This window comes from Vulpes lagopus, chromosome X, assembly GCF_018345385.1.
Source record: "Vulpes lagopus strain Blue_001 chromosome X, ASM1834538v1, whole genome shotgun sequence".
NCBI lineage: Eukaryota > Metazoa > Chordata > Mammalia > Carnivora > Canidae > Vulpes > Vulpes lagopus.
Window position 1 is genome coordinate 54735478 of NC_054848.1, and position 14870 is coordinate 54750347.

General features: G+C 36.7%; 1 protein-coding gene across 1 annotated transcript in view; it reads right to left on the reverse strand.

The window, feature by feature from the left end:
* The window catches only part of TEX11 (testis expressed 11), a 325266-nt gene that overhangs the window by 245213 nt on the left and 65183 nt on the right, over positions 1 to 14870 (reverse strand). Inside the window, exons 9-10 of the mRNA XM_041740423.1 lie at positions 7308 to 7362; positions 3964 to 4059 (exon numbers count right to left, since the gene is read on the reverse strand). Coding sequence (XP_041596357.1) covers positions 3964 to 4059; positions 7308 to 7362 — 151 coding nt within the window. The remainder of the gene's footprint in view (positions 1 to 3963; positions 4060 to 7307; positions 7363 to 14870) is intronic.

The following is a 14870-nucleotide window of genomic DNA, read 5'->3' on the forward strand; positions in this document are numbered from 1 at the left end:
CCAGACTTATCAAAAAAGAAAAGAGAAAGGATCCAAATAAATGAAATCACAAATGAGACAGGAGAAATAAACCAACACTACAGAAACAGAAATAATTATAAGAGAATATTATGAAAAACTATATGCCAACAAATTGGACAAGCTGGAAGAAAAGGATTAATTCCTAGAAACATAAACTACCACAACTGAAATAGGAAGAAACAGAAAACTTGAACAAACTGATAACCAAGCAAAGCAACTAAATCAGTAATCAAAAAACATCCAACAAACAACAGTCCAGGGCCAGATGGCTTCACAGGTAATTTTACCAGACATTTAAAGAAGAGTTAATATTTATTCTTCTCAGACTATTCCAAAAAATAAAAAAGGAAGGAAAACTCCCAAATTCATTCAAGTCCTGAGACTTGATCCCAGGTCTCCAGGATCACACACTGGGCCGAAGGCAGAGCTAAACTGCTCTGCCACCTGGGCTGCCCTCTCACCACTGTTATATAACAGAGTCCTGGAAGAGCTAGCCACAGCAATCAGGCATCAAAACAAAAAGAAAGGCATCAAATTGGCAAGGAAGAAATCACACTTTCACCATTTAAAGAAGACCTGATACTCTATATAGAAAACCTGAAACATTCCACCAAAAAGCTGCTAGAATTGATAAACTATTTCTATAAAGTCACAGAATACAAAAATCAACATACAGAAATCTGTTGCATTTCTATACACCACTAATGAAGCAGCAGAAAGAGAAATAAGAAAACAATCCCACTTACAATTGCACCAAAAACTACCTAAGAAACAACCTAACCAAAGAGGTAAAAGACCTATACTGTGAAAGCTATAAAACAATGATGAAAGAAATTGCAGATGACACAAAGAAATGGAAAGGCATTTCATGCTCATGAATTGGAAGGACAAATATTGTTTAAATATCTATACTACCCAAATAGATCTACACATTTAATACTATCCCTATAAAATACCAACAGCATTTTTCACAGAGCTATAACAAATAATCCTAAAGCTGTATGGAACCACCAAAGACCCCAAATAGCCAAAACAACCTGGAGAAAGAAGATCAAAGCTTGGAAGCATCACAATTCTGGACAAGTTATATTACAAAGCTGTAGTGATCAGGACAGTATGGTACTAGCACAAAAACAGACACTCAGATCAATGGAACAGAAGAGAGAACCCAGAAATGGACCCACAACCATATGGTGAACTATTCTTTGATAAATCATGAAAGAATATCCAATCGGAAAAAAGACAGCCTCTTCAACAAATGGTGTTGGGGAAACTGGAGAGCAACATGCCAGAATGGAACTGGACCACTTTTTTATGCCATACAAAAAATAAATTCAATATGGATGAAAGATGTAAATGTGAGACAGAAAACCATAAAAATCCTAGAGGAGAACATAGATAGTAACTTCTCTGACATCAGCCATAGCAGCTTTCTCTCTAGTTCTGTCTCCTGAGGCAAGGGAACCAAAAGCAAAAATATAAACTATTGGGATTTCATCAAAATAAAAAGCTTCTGTACAGAGAAGGAAACAATCAACAAAACTAAATGGCAACTTACAGAATGGGAGAAAATATTTGCAAATGACATATCTGATACATGACATATCTTTAAAAACTCAACACCCCAAAAATGAATAATCCAATTAAAAAGTGGGCAGAAGACATGAACAGTCATTTCTCCAAATAAGACATACAGATTGGCAACAGACACATGAAAAAATGTTCAACATCACCCTTCATCAGGGAAATACAAATCAAAACTACAGTGAGATTATCACCTCACACCTGTCATAGTGGCTAACATCAACAACACAAGAAACAACAAGTGTTGGCTGGCAAAGATGTGGAGAAATAGGAACCCTTTTTTACTATTGGTGGGAATGCAAACTGGTGCAGCTGCTCTGGAAAGAAGCAGGAGGTTCAAAAAGTTAAAAATAGAACCACCCTGGGATCCAGCAATTGTACTACTAAGTATTTACTCAGGGGGGATATATGCACCCTTATATTTAGCGCATTACTCACCATACCCCAGATACTGAAATAGACCAAGTATCCATCAATTGATGAATGGATAAAGAAGATGTGGTATGTGTATACACATACACACACACACACACACAAACACACACACACACACACACAAATATTACTCAATCATAAAAAAGAATGAAAATTCGACATCTATCATGATGTGGCTAGAGCTAGAGAAAGATAAATACCATATGATTTCACTCATATAGGAATTTAAGAAACAAAAGAAATGAGCAAAAGAGGAAAAGAAATAATGAATAGCATACCAAGAAACAGACTCTTAACTATTGAGAACAAACCAGAGGGGAGGTGGGGAAGGGGATGGGTTAAATAGGTGATGGATGAAGGAGTGTACTTGTAATAAGCACCAGGTATTGTACTGAAGTGTTCAATCACTACATTGTATACCTGAAACTAATATTGCACTGTATGCTGACTGGAATTTAAATTGAAACTGGAAAAAAGTATAATTATTTGCCTTATTAAATAAAATACATTGATCCTAAATGACTCTCTTTTTATTTTTTTATGTAAAGATTTGTTATTTTTGGGACACCTGGGTGGCTCAGTGGTTAAGCGTCTGCCTTCTGCTCAGGGCATGATCCTGGGGTCCAGGATGAAGTTCCACATCAGGCTCCTTGCGAGGAGCCTGCTTCTCTCTCTGCCTATTTCTCTGCCCCTCACTGTGTCTCTCATGAATAAATAAATAAAATCTTTAAATAAATAAATAAATGAAAAGTAAAGATTTATTTTCAAGCAATCTCTATACCCAATGTGGGGGGCTTGAACTCACAACCCCAAGACCAATAGCCACATGTTCCACCCACTGAGCCAGCCAGGCACCCCTAACTCTCTTTTTAAATGGTCATCACCCTATCAATATTCTTTGTCCAAAAGGGTAGAGGTATATATGTATGTATGTATGTATGTATGTATGTATGTATGTATGTATGTAAGAACGTGAGCTGAAAGTGAACCACTAATATTTTTTATTTATTGGCTGATTTTTTTAAAGTAGCCTCCACAGCAATGAAGGGCTTGAACTCAGGACCCTGAGCACCAAGATCTGAGCTGAGATTGACAGTCAGGCACTTAACTGACTGAGCCACCCAGGAGCTCTTGACTGTTTTTTAAACAAAATCCCATTACCTGCCTATTTTATCACCATTTCCTTCTTTATCCTAAAAATTCACAGCAGAGTGAACCCTTTCCATTTCATGCAAAAGAAATTTTTTTCAAAAAGTCTGTTGTTAAGAAAATATATTTTATTTTTTCCTTTCTGTGCAGAACAGATTGAAACAATCTGATGCTAAAAAATGGATATTTGTTTTATTGAAGTATAATTAACATAGTATTATATTAGTTTCAGGTGTTACAACATAGTGATTCCACAATTCTATACATTACTTAATAGTCACCACAATAAGTGTAGTCATCATCTATCACCAAATGACATTTTTACAATTTTATTGATTATATTTTCTATGCTATACTTTTCATCTCCATGACTTATTTATTTTGTTACTGGAAGTCTGTATCTCTCAAATTCCTTTACCTATTTCACCCTCTCCCTACCCAACTCCCCTCTGGTAACCACATGAAAAATAAAAGAAATACATAGGTCTCTTAATGTGGGAAAAGCATTTTTGTTTTATCTGGTATCATCTGTGAATTGCCACTAAATCAAAGCAATTTAATCATACTTTGGTTTTTATTAAGTATAAATAATACCACCATTTTCTTTTTTACTTCTAATTTTCCATTGTAATGTGATTACATTAAAAATAAAGAGCAAATAATTAAGTAAAAAAGTAGGAATACCAAAGCAAATGTCTAAACTACATTTCAAAATGTGAATTGAAGCTCCAAAAAGTGCATTAGCTTATATGCAAAAGTAGAACGCTCTTATACCTTGTTTGCTAGGTTTATAGCACTGAGAGCCTTATCATAATATTCTTGGTCATCCCAATCCACATAAGCAGTAGCTAGTAACCGCAGAACTTTAGCCTATAATTAAAAAAAAAAAAAGCACTCAGTTGAGGGTTAAATTGCAATGCAGCAGCTGATTAGCACTTACACAGTGATGGGCATCTTCTCAAACTTAAGTCACTATTATGAAATAGCATTTCCTTAGGTAACCACAGAGTCTTGGAATACGTCTCATCATTAAACTGCCCATGCCAAATACTAAGAATTTTATAATAGCTTATTTAAATTTAATACAATTATGTTAATATAATTATTTTCCTAACAGTGTTTTAGTATTGAAGTACTTTATAATTCCCACTCTAAAAATAGAGGAAACAATAGCACAGCAATATTTAATAATCTTACTGCCCACAGTATAGGTAGCATTGCTTGAGACCTCCAGCAAAAAAGATAAATAGAAAGACATAATCCCTCTCTCAAAAACTTTACAGCGTAGTTGAGATTAACCAATTGGACCAAGAGCACATACACCATCATTTTAGTAGAACAGGGCAGCCTGGTGGCTCAGCGGTTTAGTGCAGCCTTCAGCCCAGGGCCTGATCCTGGAGACTCGGTATCGAGTCCCACGTTGGGCTCTCTGCATGGAGCCTACTTCTCCCTCTGCCTGTGTACACTCTGCCTCTCTCTCTCTCTCTCTCTCTCTCTCATTCTGTGTTTCTCATGAATAAATAAATAAAATCTTTTATAAAAAAAGGAATAGATATGCTTTCCTATAAAGGTTTCTCACAACTCAGCTAAGTTTTAAAATCAATACGTATTGCTGAATTTAAGCCCATTTCTCCAGCCACGTTTACATTAATAAGGGGAGTAACTCTAGTCAGCATTTATATATTTAACTACAGATTTAGATTTTGAAAGAAAGAGCTCTATTTCCATGAAGAATCTGCCTCTAAATATAATGAGGGGACAGTAGGACCAGGGAAAGATAATCTTAACTTACTAAAGCTCTGTAAACCTAGAGAAATTATAGTTAGGGTGTCCTATTTCTGAGTTTTTTTAATTAAAAAACTAAGGTCAAGTAAGATGTATACAAGATACTTAATATCATTATTATTATTATTATTATTATTATTATGAAAGAATCTCAAACCATTATGTTAAGTTAAAGAAGCCATACACAAAACAGGAGATACTATATTATTCCATTTATACAAAGCTCAAGAAAAACTAAAAATAATCTATAGCCAGAGAAGTCAGAATAGTTGTTTCATCTTGAGAGTATGAATGGCTGTCAATCGGAAAGGGCCAAGGGAACTTTTGAGGGTCATGGAAATTTCTGTATCTTGATATACATGGTAGTCGTAAGACTATCTAGATATATTAAAATTCATCAGGCTATACACTTAAGATCTGTGCAATTTAGTATATATAAATTATACCTTGATAAAGTACTGCTAGTGTGAAAGAAAAACTACATAAACTACTTCATAATCTTACCTCTCCATAATTCACAACATAAATATTACATTTCAATCACATTAACTCTGTAGTCTTCCATCCTTTTTTCCTCCTCCAGACATCATCTCATCTAGATCCCTTGCCTGGTATCCCCTTCTCCCTGCATTTTCACTGTACTTTTCAAGGCCTTCCTACCAGAATGCTTCTTCAGCTACTCTAGCCAACCCTGACATTTCCCTTTACTGTACCACACAGTTTAACACTTACTTTTCCTAAATTGTCTCGGTTGTATTAGTTTTTAGAATCTATTTTTGAAACTTTACTTTTTTAAAAGAATTTATTTATTTATTTATTTATTTATTTATTTATTTATTTATGAGAGAGAGAGAGAGAGTCAGAGACACAGACAGAGGGAGAAGCAGGCTCCATGGAGGGAGCCCCATGTGGGACTCGATTCCGGGTCTCCGGGATCACGCCCTGGGCTGAAGGTGGCGCCAAACCGCTGAGCCACCCAGGCTGCCCTGAAACTTTAATTGAAGTATACAATATATACGAAAAAGTTCAAAAATCTCAAGAGCACAGCTCTGAATTTTCACAAAGTGAACACATGTATGTTAACAACAGATAAATAAAAAAACAGAACATTAAACAGCAACAGGCTTACCTCAAGACTCTCTTCAGACACTATTCCAAAAAAGGGTAACAAATTACCTGTCTTCCAACACCATGTACATTAGCTCTACTTGCTTTTGGCATTTACATTTATGGAGTCATACAGTATGTACTACTACTTTATAAATTGTTTTGTTTACGCAACATTATATGTGAGAACATACATATTGTTGCAATTACTGTAGCTCATTTATTCTCATTCTCATATAATATGCCATGATGTGACACTATAACAATGTTTTTATTATTTTCAATTGTGTTAAAATACACATAAAATTGACTATCTTAACCATTTTTAAGTGTACGGTTCAGTAGTATTAAGTATATTTGCACTGTTGTGCAGCCTTTACCATCATCTATCTTCAGAACTCTCAATCTTCCAAAATTGAAACTCTATGCCCATTAAACAATAGCTCCCCCAATATTCTCCTCCCTCCAAACTGCTGCAACTACTACTTTATTTTACGTTTCTATTAATTTGACTACTCGCAATACTTTATTTAAATGGAACCATACAATATTTATCTTTTTTGTGAATGGCTTATTTCACTTAGAATAATATCCTCAAGGTTCATCAATGTTGTAGCATGTGCCAGAATTTCCTTCTATATCAAGGCTGAATAATATTCATTCAATACTTGTATTAGTTTTATGCTTCAAACATAAGCTTTTTAAAGGTAGAAGTCATGTTTTATACTTCTCTGTTATTTCCCATCTATCATATGGCTAGATATATATAGGTATTCATTGATATTTTGATTGAGATACCGTAAAGGTAAGAAGTAAAGATAGATATTCAAACAAAATTCCATTTTGCTATGGCATATATTAAATTACTTTTACATCACATTCATTTACCTAATCATATTTTACTCGATTAAATATTAAAAGTAACTTCCATACTAAGCATATTCTATATGGGTAGTTAAGGAAAACCCTAAAAATTTTAACATGCAATTTTAAAAGCTAAAATTGTTCCCAGCATTTACATATATTAACTCTTGGATATAAGAATCTACCTGTATGGTAGATTCTATTAGTATATCAATTTTACAGAAACTAACGTACTGAGATATTAATGATGTGCCCAAAGGATAATTTACTCACAAAGTGGGGACAGACCATTACAGTTTAATAACAATAACATAAAATATATTTCTTCCACCTACTTCTACAATATTTAACATGATCCTTACCAGCATTTCTGGCCCAACAGAATTCTTATCCATCTTCCCAATATCATAGCTTTGGCTATCATTAAAAAATATATATATATATATTCATTTCAAATTTCATTTTTTAGATTATATATCACTAAGAAAACATGGCATAATTATACTTTATTCCAAATTTTCTATTTTGCACTACAATAGATTATTAGCCAATTAATACATAAATATCAATTATATAAAGCAATTCTAACTGTAGAAAACCATAATTTCTTTAGGATGTACAGCCAATATATCAACACTATATTATTATTCTTTTCAATTTGGATATATATAGTATATAGTGCTTTAATGTATACTATCTATATAATATTTTACTGCATTAAAAATAGCTTACATGTATATATGAGCTCTTAATGAGCACATTTTAAAGTCTAAGAAATATGAATATATTTTTAAAATAAATACAGGAGTTTTCACAGAAACAAATGCTTTAGCAATATTTATTAAGCTTCACAACACCCTTGTGTGGCACTATTAGTTCCATTTTGCAGCTGAATGAACCAATTTAGCAGTTAAGTGATTTCTAATATTTCCTAGTTTGGTACTGAAAATGGGAGTGAGGGGTTGGGGAGTAGAGAAATTTTATTTTCAGTCTATGCTTTAATCAGCAAACCATATTATCCATTGGACATTCTGATAACCACAAATAATATATTAACATGAGCCTCAGGGTTTCAAAACCTAAAACCTAAAAAGCAAAACAAAAATTATTCACCATAAAATTGGTATTCCAAGGAAAGATGTCAAAAAAATTTTGGTGAAATGAGCTAAATTGAAGACATTACTTTGAAATATTCCTTTTTAAAAATACTAAAAGAGGGATCCCTGGGTGGCGCAGTGGTTTGGCGCCTGCCTTTGGCCCAGGGCGCGATCCTGGAGACCCGGGATCGAATCCCACATCAGGCTCCCGGTGCATGGAGCCTGCTTCTCCCTCTGCCTGTGTCTCTGCCTCTCTCTTTCTGTGACTATCATAAATAAATAAAAAAAATATTTAAAAAAAAACACTAAAAGACAGAATTACCAAACTGAGTTTTCAGATCACTAACAAGGATATAATACTGGCCTAGTGATTCTAAGTTCTGTCTCACAGAGGTCTCCTTTGGTATATTAAACCTACTTCCAGCTTTTAAAACAACCAGTGAGGATGAAATTTCTGCAATGCTGGTATAAGGAGCTCTTGGACCCTCTCCCCAGTTATATAACCATTTGCCTGGAAAAATCATTAAAACAACCAACCAGTTAAAGTCTTTGGAAATTTTCCTAAGGGCATATGACAAATGGAAAAACATTTATTTAAGGAAAAAAAAAAAACAACTAAATCTCAGTGAGAACAGTGAGAGTCTGTGGCATTTGAGTCACAATCTGCTCCTATCCACATCAGCTCCCTGTGATGAAAACTACTCCAGATGGGTGCTATCAAGAAGGTAGTAATCCCCTTTCCATCCAGCTCCTAGACTCTTAGGCTATGGTTTCACCTAGGAAGGACAGGCATGCCAGCCTCTCTTATCCTCCCCAGGCCTGTGTTGTGTAAGTGCTATTCTGGGCAGGCAAAATTAGAGGACTGGGTATTCCTTTCCCCACTCAGTTCTCACTCTTATGGTAAAGGCTCTACCTCAGGTATGACAGGTCAAGAATACTGGGACCCTAATAATTTTCACCCAGACTGGCTCCTTAAGCAGAGGCTCCATGCCAGGAGGATATGCTTAGAAGGTCAGAGGCTATATCCCCAATATCCACTCTTACACCAGGAGAAGCAAGCCATGCTCTTGCCACCAACTCCAGTAGTGTGACACAAAGGTTCTCCCCAGGGAGGAGAAATAGGCAATAAAGAAAAAAGAGCTCAGCATATCTGCCTGAGAAGACTGACTTATTTGGAATGGAGCAAGAAGTTCCTGCCTAAGGGCACTGTCAAAAACAAGGGAGATCTTGGTGGTAAGTAATTAAGAGGGAGTTGGTAGCTCGTGGTAATAGTAGCAACAAGTGAAACAGCATATTAGCAAGAATTTTAACACAGAGAACCAGGGACAGAGGCAACCAAGAAGAATAATTCAGGAGCTCACACTCGCCCCTGGAGATACAGAAGGCTATGTACGAAATGCACTAGGCTGCACACACCCAGGAGGGATCAGAAGGACATGTGGAGCAGACTCGAAAGCATTCCTGAAGGCACAAACAGATACATCAGCAAAGAACCCGGAGCCTGAGTGGCTCAAGGGGCTTAAGCAGAACCTCTTACCAAACACTGAAAATGTAGCTACTCTGATCCAAAACAACAGTAAGGAAGCCAAGCTTAAAAATCAAATCACACTTCCAGTTTTCAGTTACACATGTAAGGAACTTCGAAGTCATTACTTTGTCCTAACAAATAAAAACCTGAAAAAGACTAAAAAATCAACAACTGTCATTGGATCCATCCATAAGAGAAGGGAGGACAAAAGGCAAATTACTGCCCCCCGCCCCAGAGATGGACAAGGAATTGTGGCTTACCACAGGAGGGACTCACCAGTGGAAACTGCCAAGAGAACCAGTGCTGAGGCAGGAAATTGTGAACAATAACTAACAGGTTGCTGGAGGCTCATTGTGAACAAGTCTGAAAGTTTAAAACTAGGAAAATATAGTCTTAGGGGCATACCCACCATATTGTCAGATTTACCTCCAGGAGCTCAAGATTCCCATGGTAAATATCAGAGAAAATCCTCTTGGGCTTTGTCAGGAGTTGATGATAAGGAACCAATCTGTTCTTAAGAAGGCCTGCCCTCAGGGGAAACTAGTTAACTAGAGTCTATCTCCTGGAGGTATTATCAGAACCCAATTTACCTGGGGAAGAGAAATACTCAACCCTAGACTACTCTAGCCACACTATACCACCTAGGGGTGGAGTAAAAAACTGAGAAATACTTGTGAAGTTCACAGTCCAAAGGCATATACTCACCAAAGGACTAAGAACTAAACACAGAACTAAAGAACTCTTACCCACTCCCAAAACCTAACCACCACATTACTAAAGGCCTATTTACAGCAGTTCCTTTTACCCAGTACATGTGAGGCTATCAAGAAAAAATTATAAGGCATAATGTGGAGGCTGAGAAAAATTAAGGCCATCCCACCTAAAGTTTAGCATTAGCACAAGTACAGCCATCTTAGGTCCCTGTGAATAAGAGCTGAACTTTAAGGGGAAAAACTGCAGAAATGTCCTCAATGTCCTCGGCAGGTAATCCCATATCAGAAAGACAACAGAGCCCTCACCCATGGTAGAAAGTCCCATCTTAGAATTCTTCCATCCCTTCTGGAAATCCCCTAGACCAGCCTATAAAAAACCCAGCTGTAACCCACTTCGGGGTCCAAGTCCCTGCTCCGTTGTGTCGGGTACACTTGGACCCAAGCTTGAGCCTGTAAATAAACCCTCGTATGTTTGCATCGGTGTCGGCTCCTTGGTGGTGGTTTCTCGGATTCGTGATCTTGGGCACAACAATACCAAAAAGAAAAAAGAAAAAACAATTTGAATAGACGGAGCAAGCACTGGAACGAGACATGTGGGTACAGCCCATCCCTCTATTCTCATGCTCTCTCTCTCAAACAAATCTTTAAAAAAAGAGAGAGAGAGAGAAAGAGAGAGAGAGTGAGAAATTGGGGCACCTGGGTGGCCCAGTCGGTTGGGCATCTGCCTTTGGCTTGGGTCATGATCTCACGGTCCTGGAATGGAGTCCCACATCAGGCTCCCTGCTCAGAAGGAAGTCTGCTTCTCCCTCTGCCCCTTTTCTCTGCCCCCTCCCACCCCTCATGCTCTCTCTCTCTCTCTCTCTCTCTCTCTCCCTGTCTTATTTATTCACAAGATGAATAAATAAAATCTTTTTTAAAAATAGAGAAAAAAATCAATGAAACCAAACACAAGTATTTGAAATAATCAGTAAAATTGATAAGCCTCTAGCCAGGCTAAGAAAAAAAGAGGACACAAATTATTAATATCAGAAATGAAAGAAGGGATATCACTACAGATACCATGAAAATTTAAAGAGTAATAAAGAAATACTATAAATAACTCTGCCTACAAATTTGATAACCTAAATTAAATGGACCAATTACTTGAAAGGCACAAGCAGCCAAAACTCATACAATAAGAAATAGTTTAAATAGGCCCATAGCTATCAAAGAAATTGAATCAAAAATTAACAACATTCCAAAACAAAAAGCATCAAGCCCAGATGTGTTCACTGATAAATTCTACTAAATATTTAAGGAAGAAATGATTGTCAACTCTCTGCAATCTCTTTACAATAGAAGCAGAAGGAATACTTCCTAACTAACTCATTCTGTGAGGCCAGCATTACCCTAATAATACCCCAAACCAGTCAGATATTATAAGAAAACTATGAACCAATATATATCATGAACATGGATGTAAAAATCCTCAATAAAATATTAGCAAGTCAAACCCAAACAGTAATTTTAAAAAACTAAACATAACAAAGTGAGATTTATCTCAGGTATGCAAGACTGGTTCAACATTCTAAAATTTCTATGGAATAGAATGAGATGATAATAGGTAACAGAATATTGCAAGACAGGACTGCCACTACACAACTTCGAGACTTACAATAAAGCTACAGCAACCGGGGCACCTGGGTAGTTCAGGGAGTTAAATGTCTGCCTTTGGCTCAGGCTATGATCCCATGGTCCTGGGATAGATCCCCTGCTCAGCAGGCAATCTGCCTTTCCCTCTCCCTTTTCCTCCCTGTTTGTGTGCTTTATCTCTCTCTCTCCCTCTCAAGTAGATAAATAAAATATTTTTTAAAAAAGCTACAGGGATCCCTGGGTGGTGCAGCGGTTTGGCGCCTGCCTTTGGCCCAGGGCGCGATCCTGGAGACCCGGGATCGAATCTCATATCGGGCTCCCGGTGCATGGAGCCTGCTTCTCCCTCTGCCTGTGTCTCTGCCGCTCTCTCTCTCTCTCTCTCTCTCTCTCTCTCTCTCTCTCTCTGACTATCATAAATAAATTTAAAAAAATTAAAAAGCTACAGCAATCAAGTTAGTACATTATTACAGTAATCAAGAAATTGGCTAAAGGGACACCTGGGTGGCTCAGCGGTTTAGCGCCTGCCTTCGGCCCAGGGCGTGATCCTGGAGTACCAGGATAGAATCCCACATCGGGTTCCCTGCATGGAGCCTGCTTCTCCCTCTGCCTGTGTCTCTGCCTCTCTCTCTCTGTGTGTCTCTCATGAATAAATAAATAAAATCTTTTTAAAAAAGAAATTGGCGTAAAGAAAATACAAATGGATTAGTAGAACAGAATAGAGGGCCCTCATAAATACATTCAACTCATCTTTGACAAAGAAGCAAAGGCAACAGAATGGATCAAAGACAGTCTCTTCAACAAGTGATACTTGAACAATTGGACATACAAGAATATAGACACAGACCTTACATCTTTCACAAAACTTAACTCAAAATGAATCATAGAACTAGATACAAAGTGCAAAATCATAAAAATTTTAGAAGAAAACATAGGATAAAACCTAGATGAACTTAGGTATTGTGATGCTTTTTAAATTTATTTAATTTCTTTTTTATTTTCTTAAGTAGGCTCCATGGCCAATGTGGAGCTTGAACTCACAACCCTAAAATCAAGAGTCACATGCTCTACTGAGTGATCCAGCCACATGCCCCCTCTGATGCCTTTTTAGATACAATACCAAGGAAACAATACATGGGAGAAAAGTGATATACTAGATCTCATTAAATTTTAAAACTTCTGGGTTGCCTAGATGGCTTAGTTGGTAGAGCATGCAACTCTCAATCTCAGAGTTGTAAGTTTGAGCCTCAGGCTGGGTGCAGAGATTACTTAAAAATAAAATCTTTAAATAAATAAAAAAAATTAAAACTTCTGCTTTGTGAAAGACAGTATCAAGAGAATTAGAAGACAAGCCACAGAGAAAATATTTGCAAAAGACACATCTGATAAAAAACTGATATCCAAAATATACCCAGAAAAGCCTCTTACAACTCAACAGTAAAAAAACAAATAACCCAATTAAAACATGATCCAAAGTTCTTAACAAATACCTCACAAAAAAAGATGTACAGATGGCAAATAAGCCTATGAAAAAATATTCCACATCATATGTCATGAGGAAAATGCATATTAAAACAAAAATTAAATACCAGTACATACCTATCAGAATGGCCAAAGTCTAAAACACTGAGTCTAAAATACTGGTGAGAATATGGAGAAATAGAGGTCTCACACATAGCTGGTGGGAATATAAAATTGTACAGCCACTTTGCAATTTGGTAGTTCCTTACAAAACTAAATATACTCTTGCCCTATGATCCAGCAATCACATTCCTTGGTAGTTACCAAAAGGGATGGAAAACTTACATCCAGACAAAATGCTGCATGTAGATGTTTATATGTTTATGGCAGTTTTATTCATAATTGACAAAAATTGGAAGCAACCAAGACGTCCTTCATTAGGAAAATGGACAAATAAGTTGTGGTACCTCCAGACAATGGAATATTATTCAGCACCAAAAATAAATTATTCCAACTATATAACATTCCAGAAAAGGCAAAACAATGGAGACCAAAAAGATCAGTGGTTTATAGAGTTTAGGGAAAAGGGAGGGATGAATAGGCAGAACACAGAGGATTTTTAGGGCAGTAGAACTACTCTGTATGACACTAAAATGCTATAATGGTAGATATATGTCATTTTACATTTGTCTAAACGTAGAGAATATACAACAGCAAGAGTGAACCTGGAGGGAAACTACAGAGTTAGGGGATTATGATGTGTCAATGTAAGTTCATCCTTAGTAAAAAATGTATCATTCTGGTGAGTAATGTTGATTAGTGGAGAGGCTTTGAATACGTGGGATCAGAGATATGTGGAAAATCTCTGTACCTTCCTCTCAATTGTGTTGTAAACCTAAAACTACTCTAAAAAACATGTTTTTATTAAAAAATCAAATAGTATGGGGTACCTAGGTGGCTCAGTCAGTTAAGCGTCTGCCTTTGGCTCAGGTCATGATCCCAAGGTGCTGGGATCGAGCCCCACATCCAGCTCCCTGCTCATTGGGGAGCCCTCTTCTTCCTCTCCCTCTGCCTCTGCCACTCCCTTTGCTTGTGCTTGCTCTCTCTCTCTAATAAATAAATAAAATCTTTTACAAAAATCAAACTGTACTCATATTTGGAGGGTCTGAGAGATTGTACACATGCTCAAGGCTGCCCTCTCAGGCATGATCAGGGCCTGGCTGAATGCAGGGTAAAATAGTTAATTCACTAAACTGTGAAAACAATCTCTAAGACAAATACATATCCAATTGCAAAGAGTGAATATCTAACTGGCTAAGTGACCTTAAACACAACCCTTGACCAATAAGTGGCTTATGTGGATGCAGAGGTGAAGCCTAGAAAGCCATAAAAAGACAAAAACAAGGGGAAAAATCCTGAGCAGGAACATTAGAGGTCATACCCTGTGAGAAAAATTTACCTCACAGAGTTAGTCCAAATGACCAAACAATTAAAAGA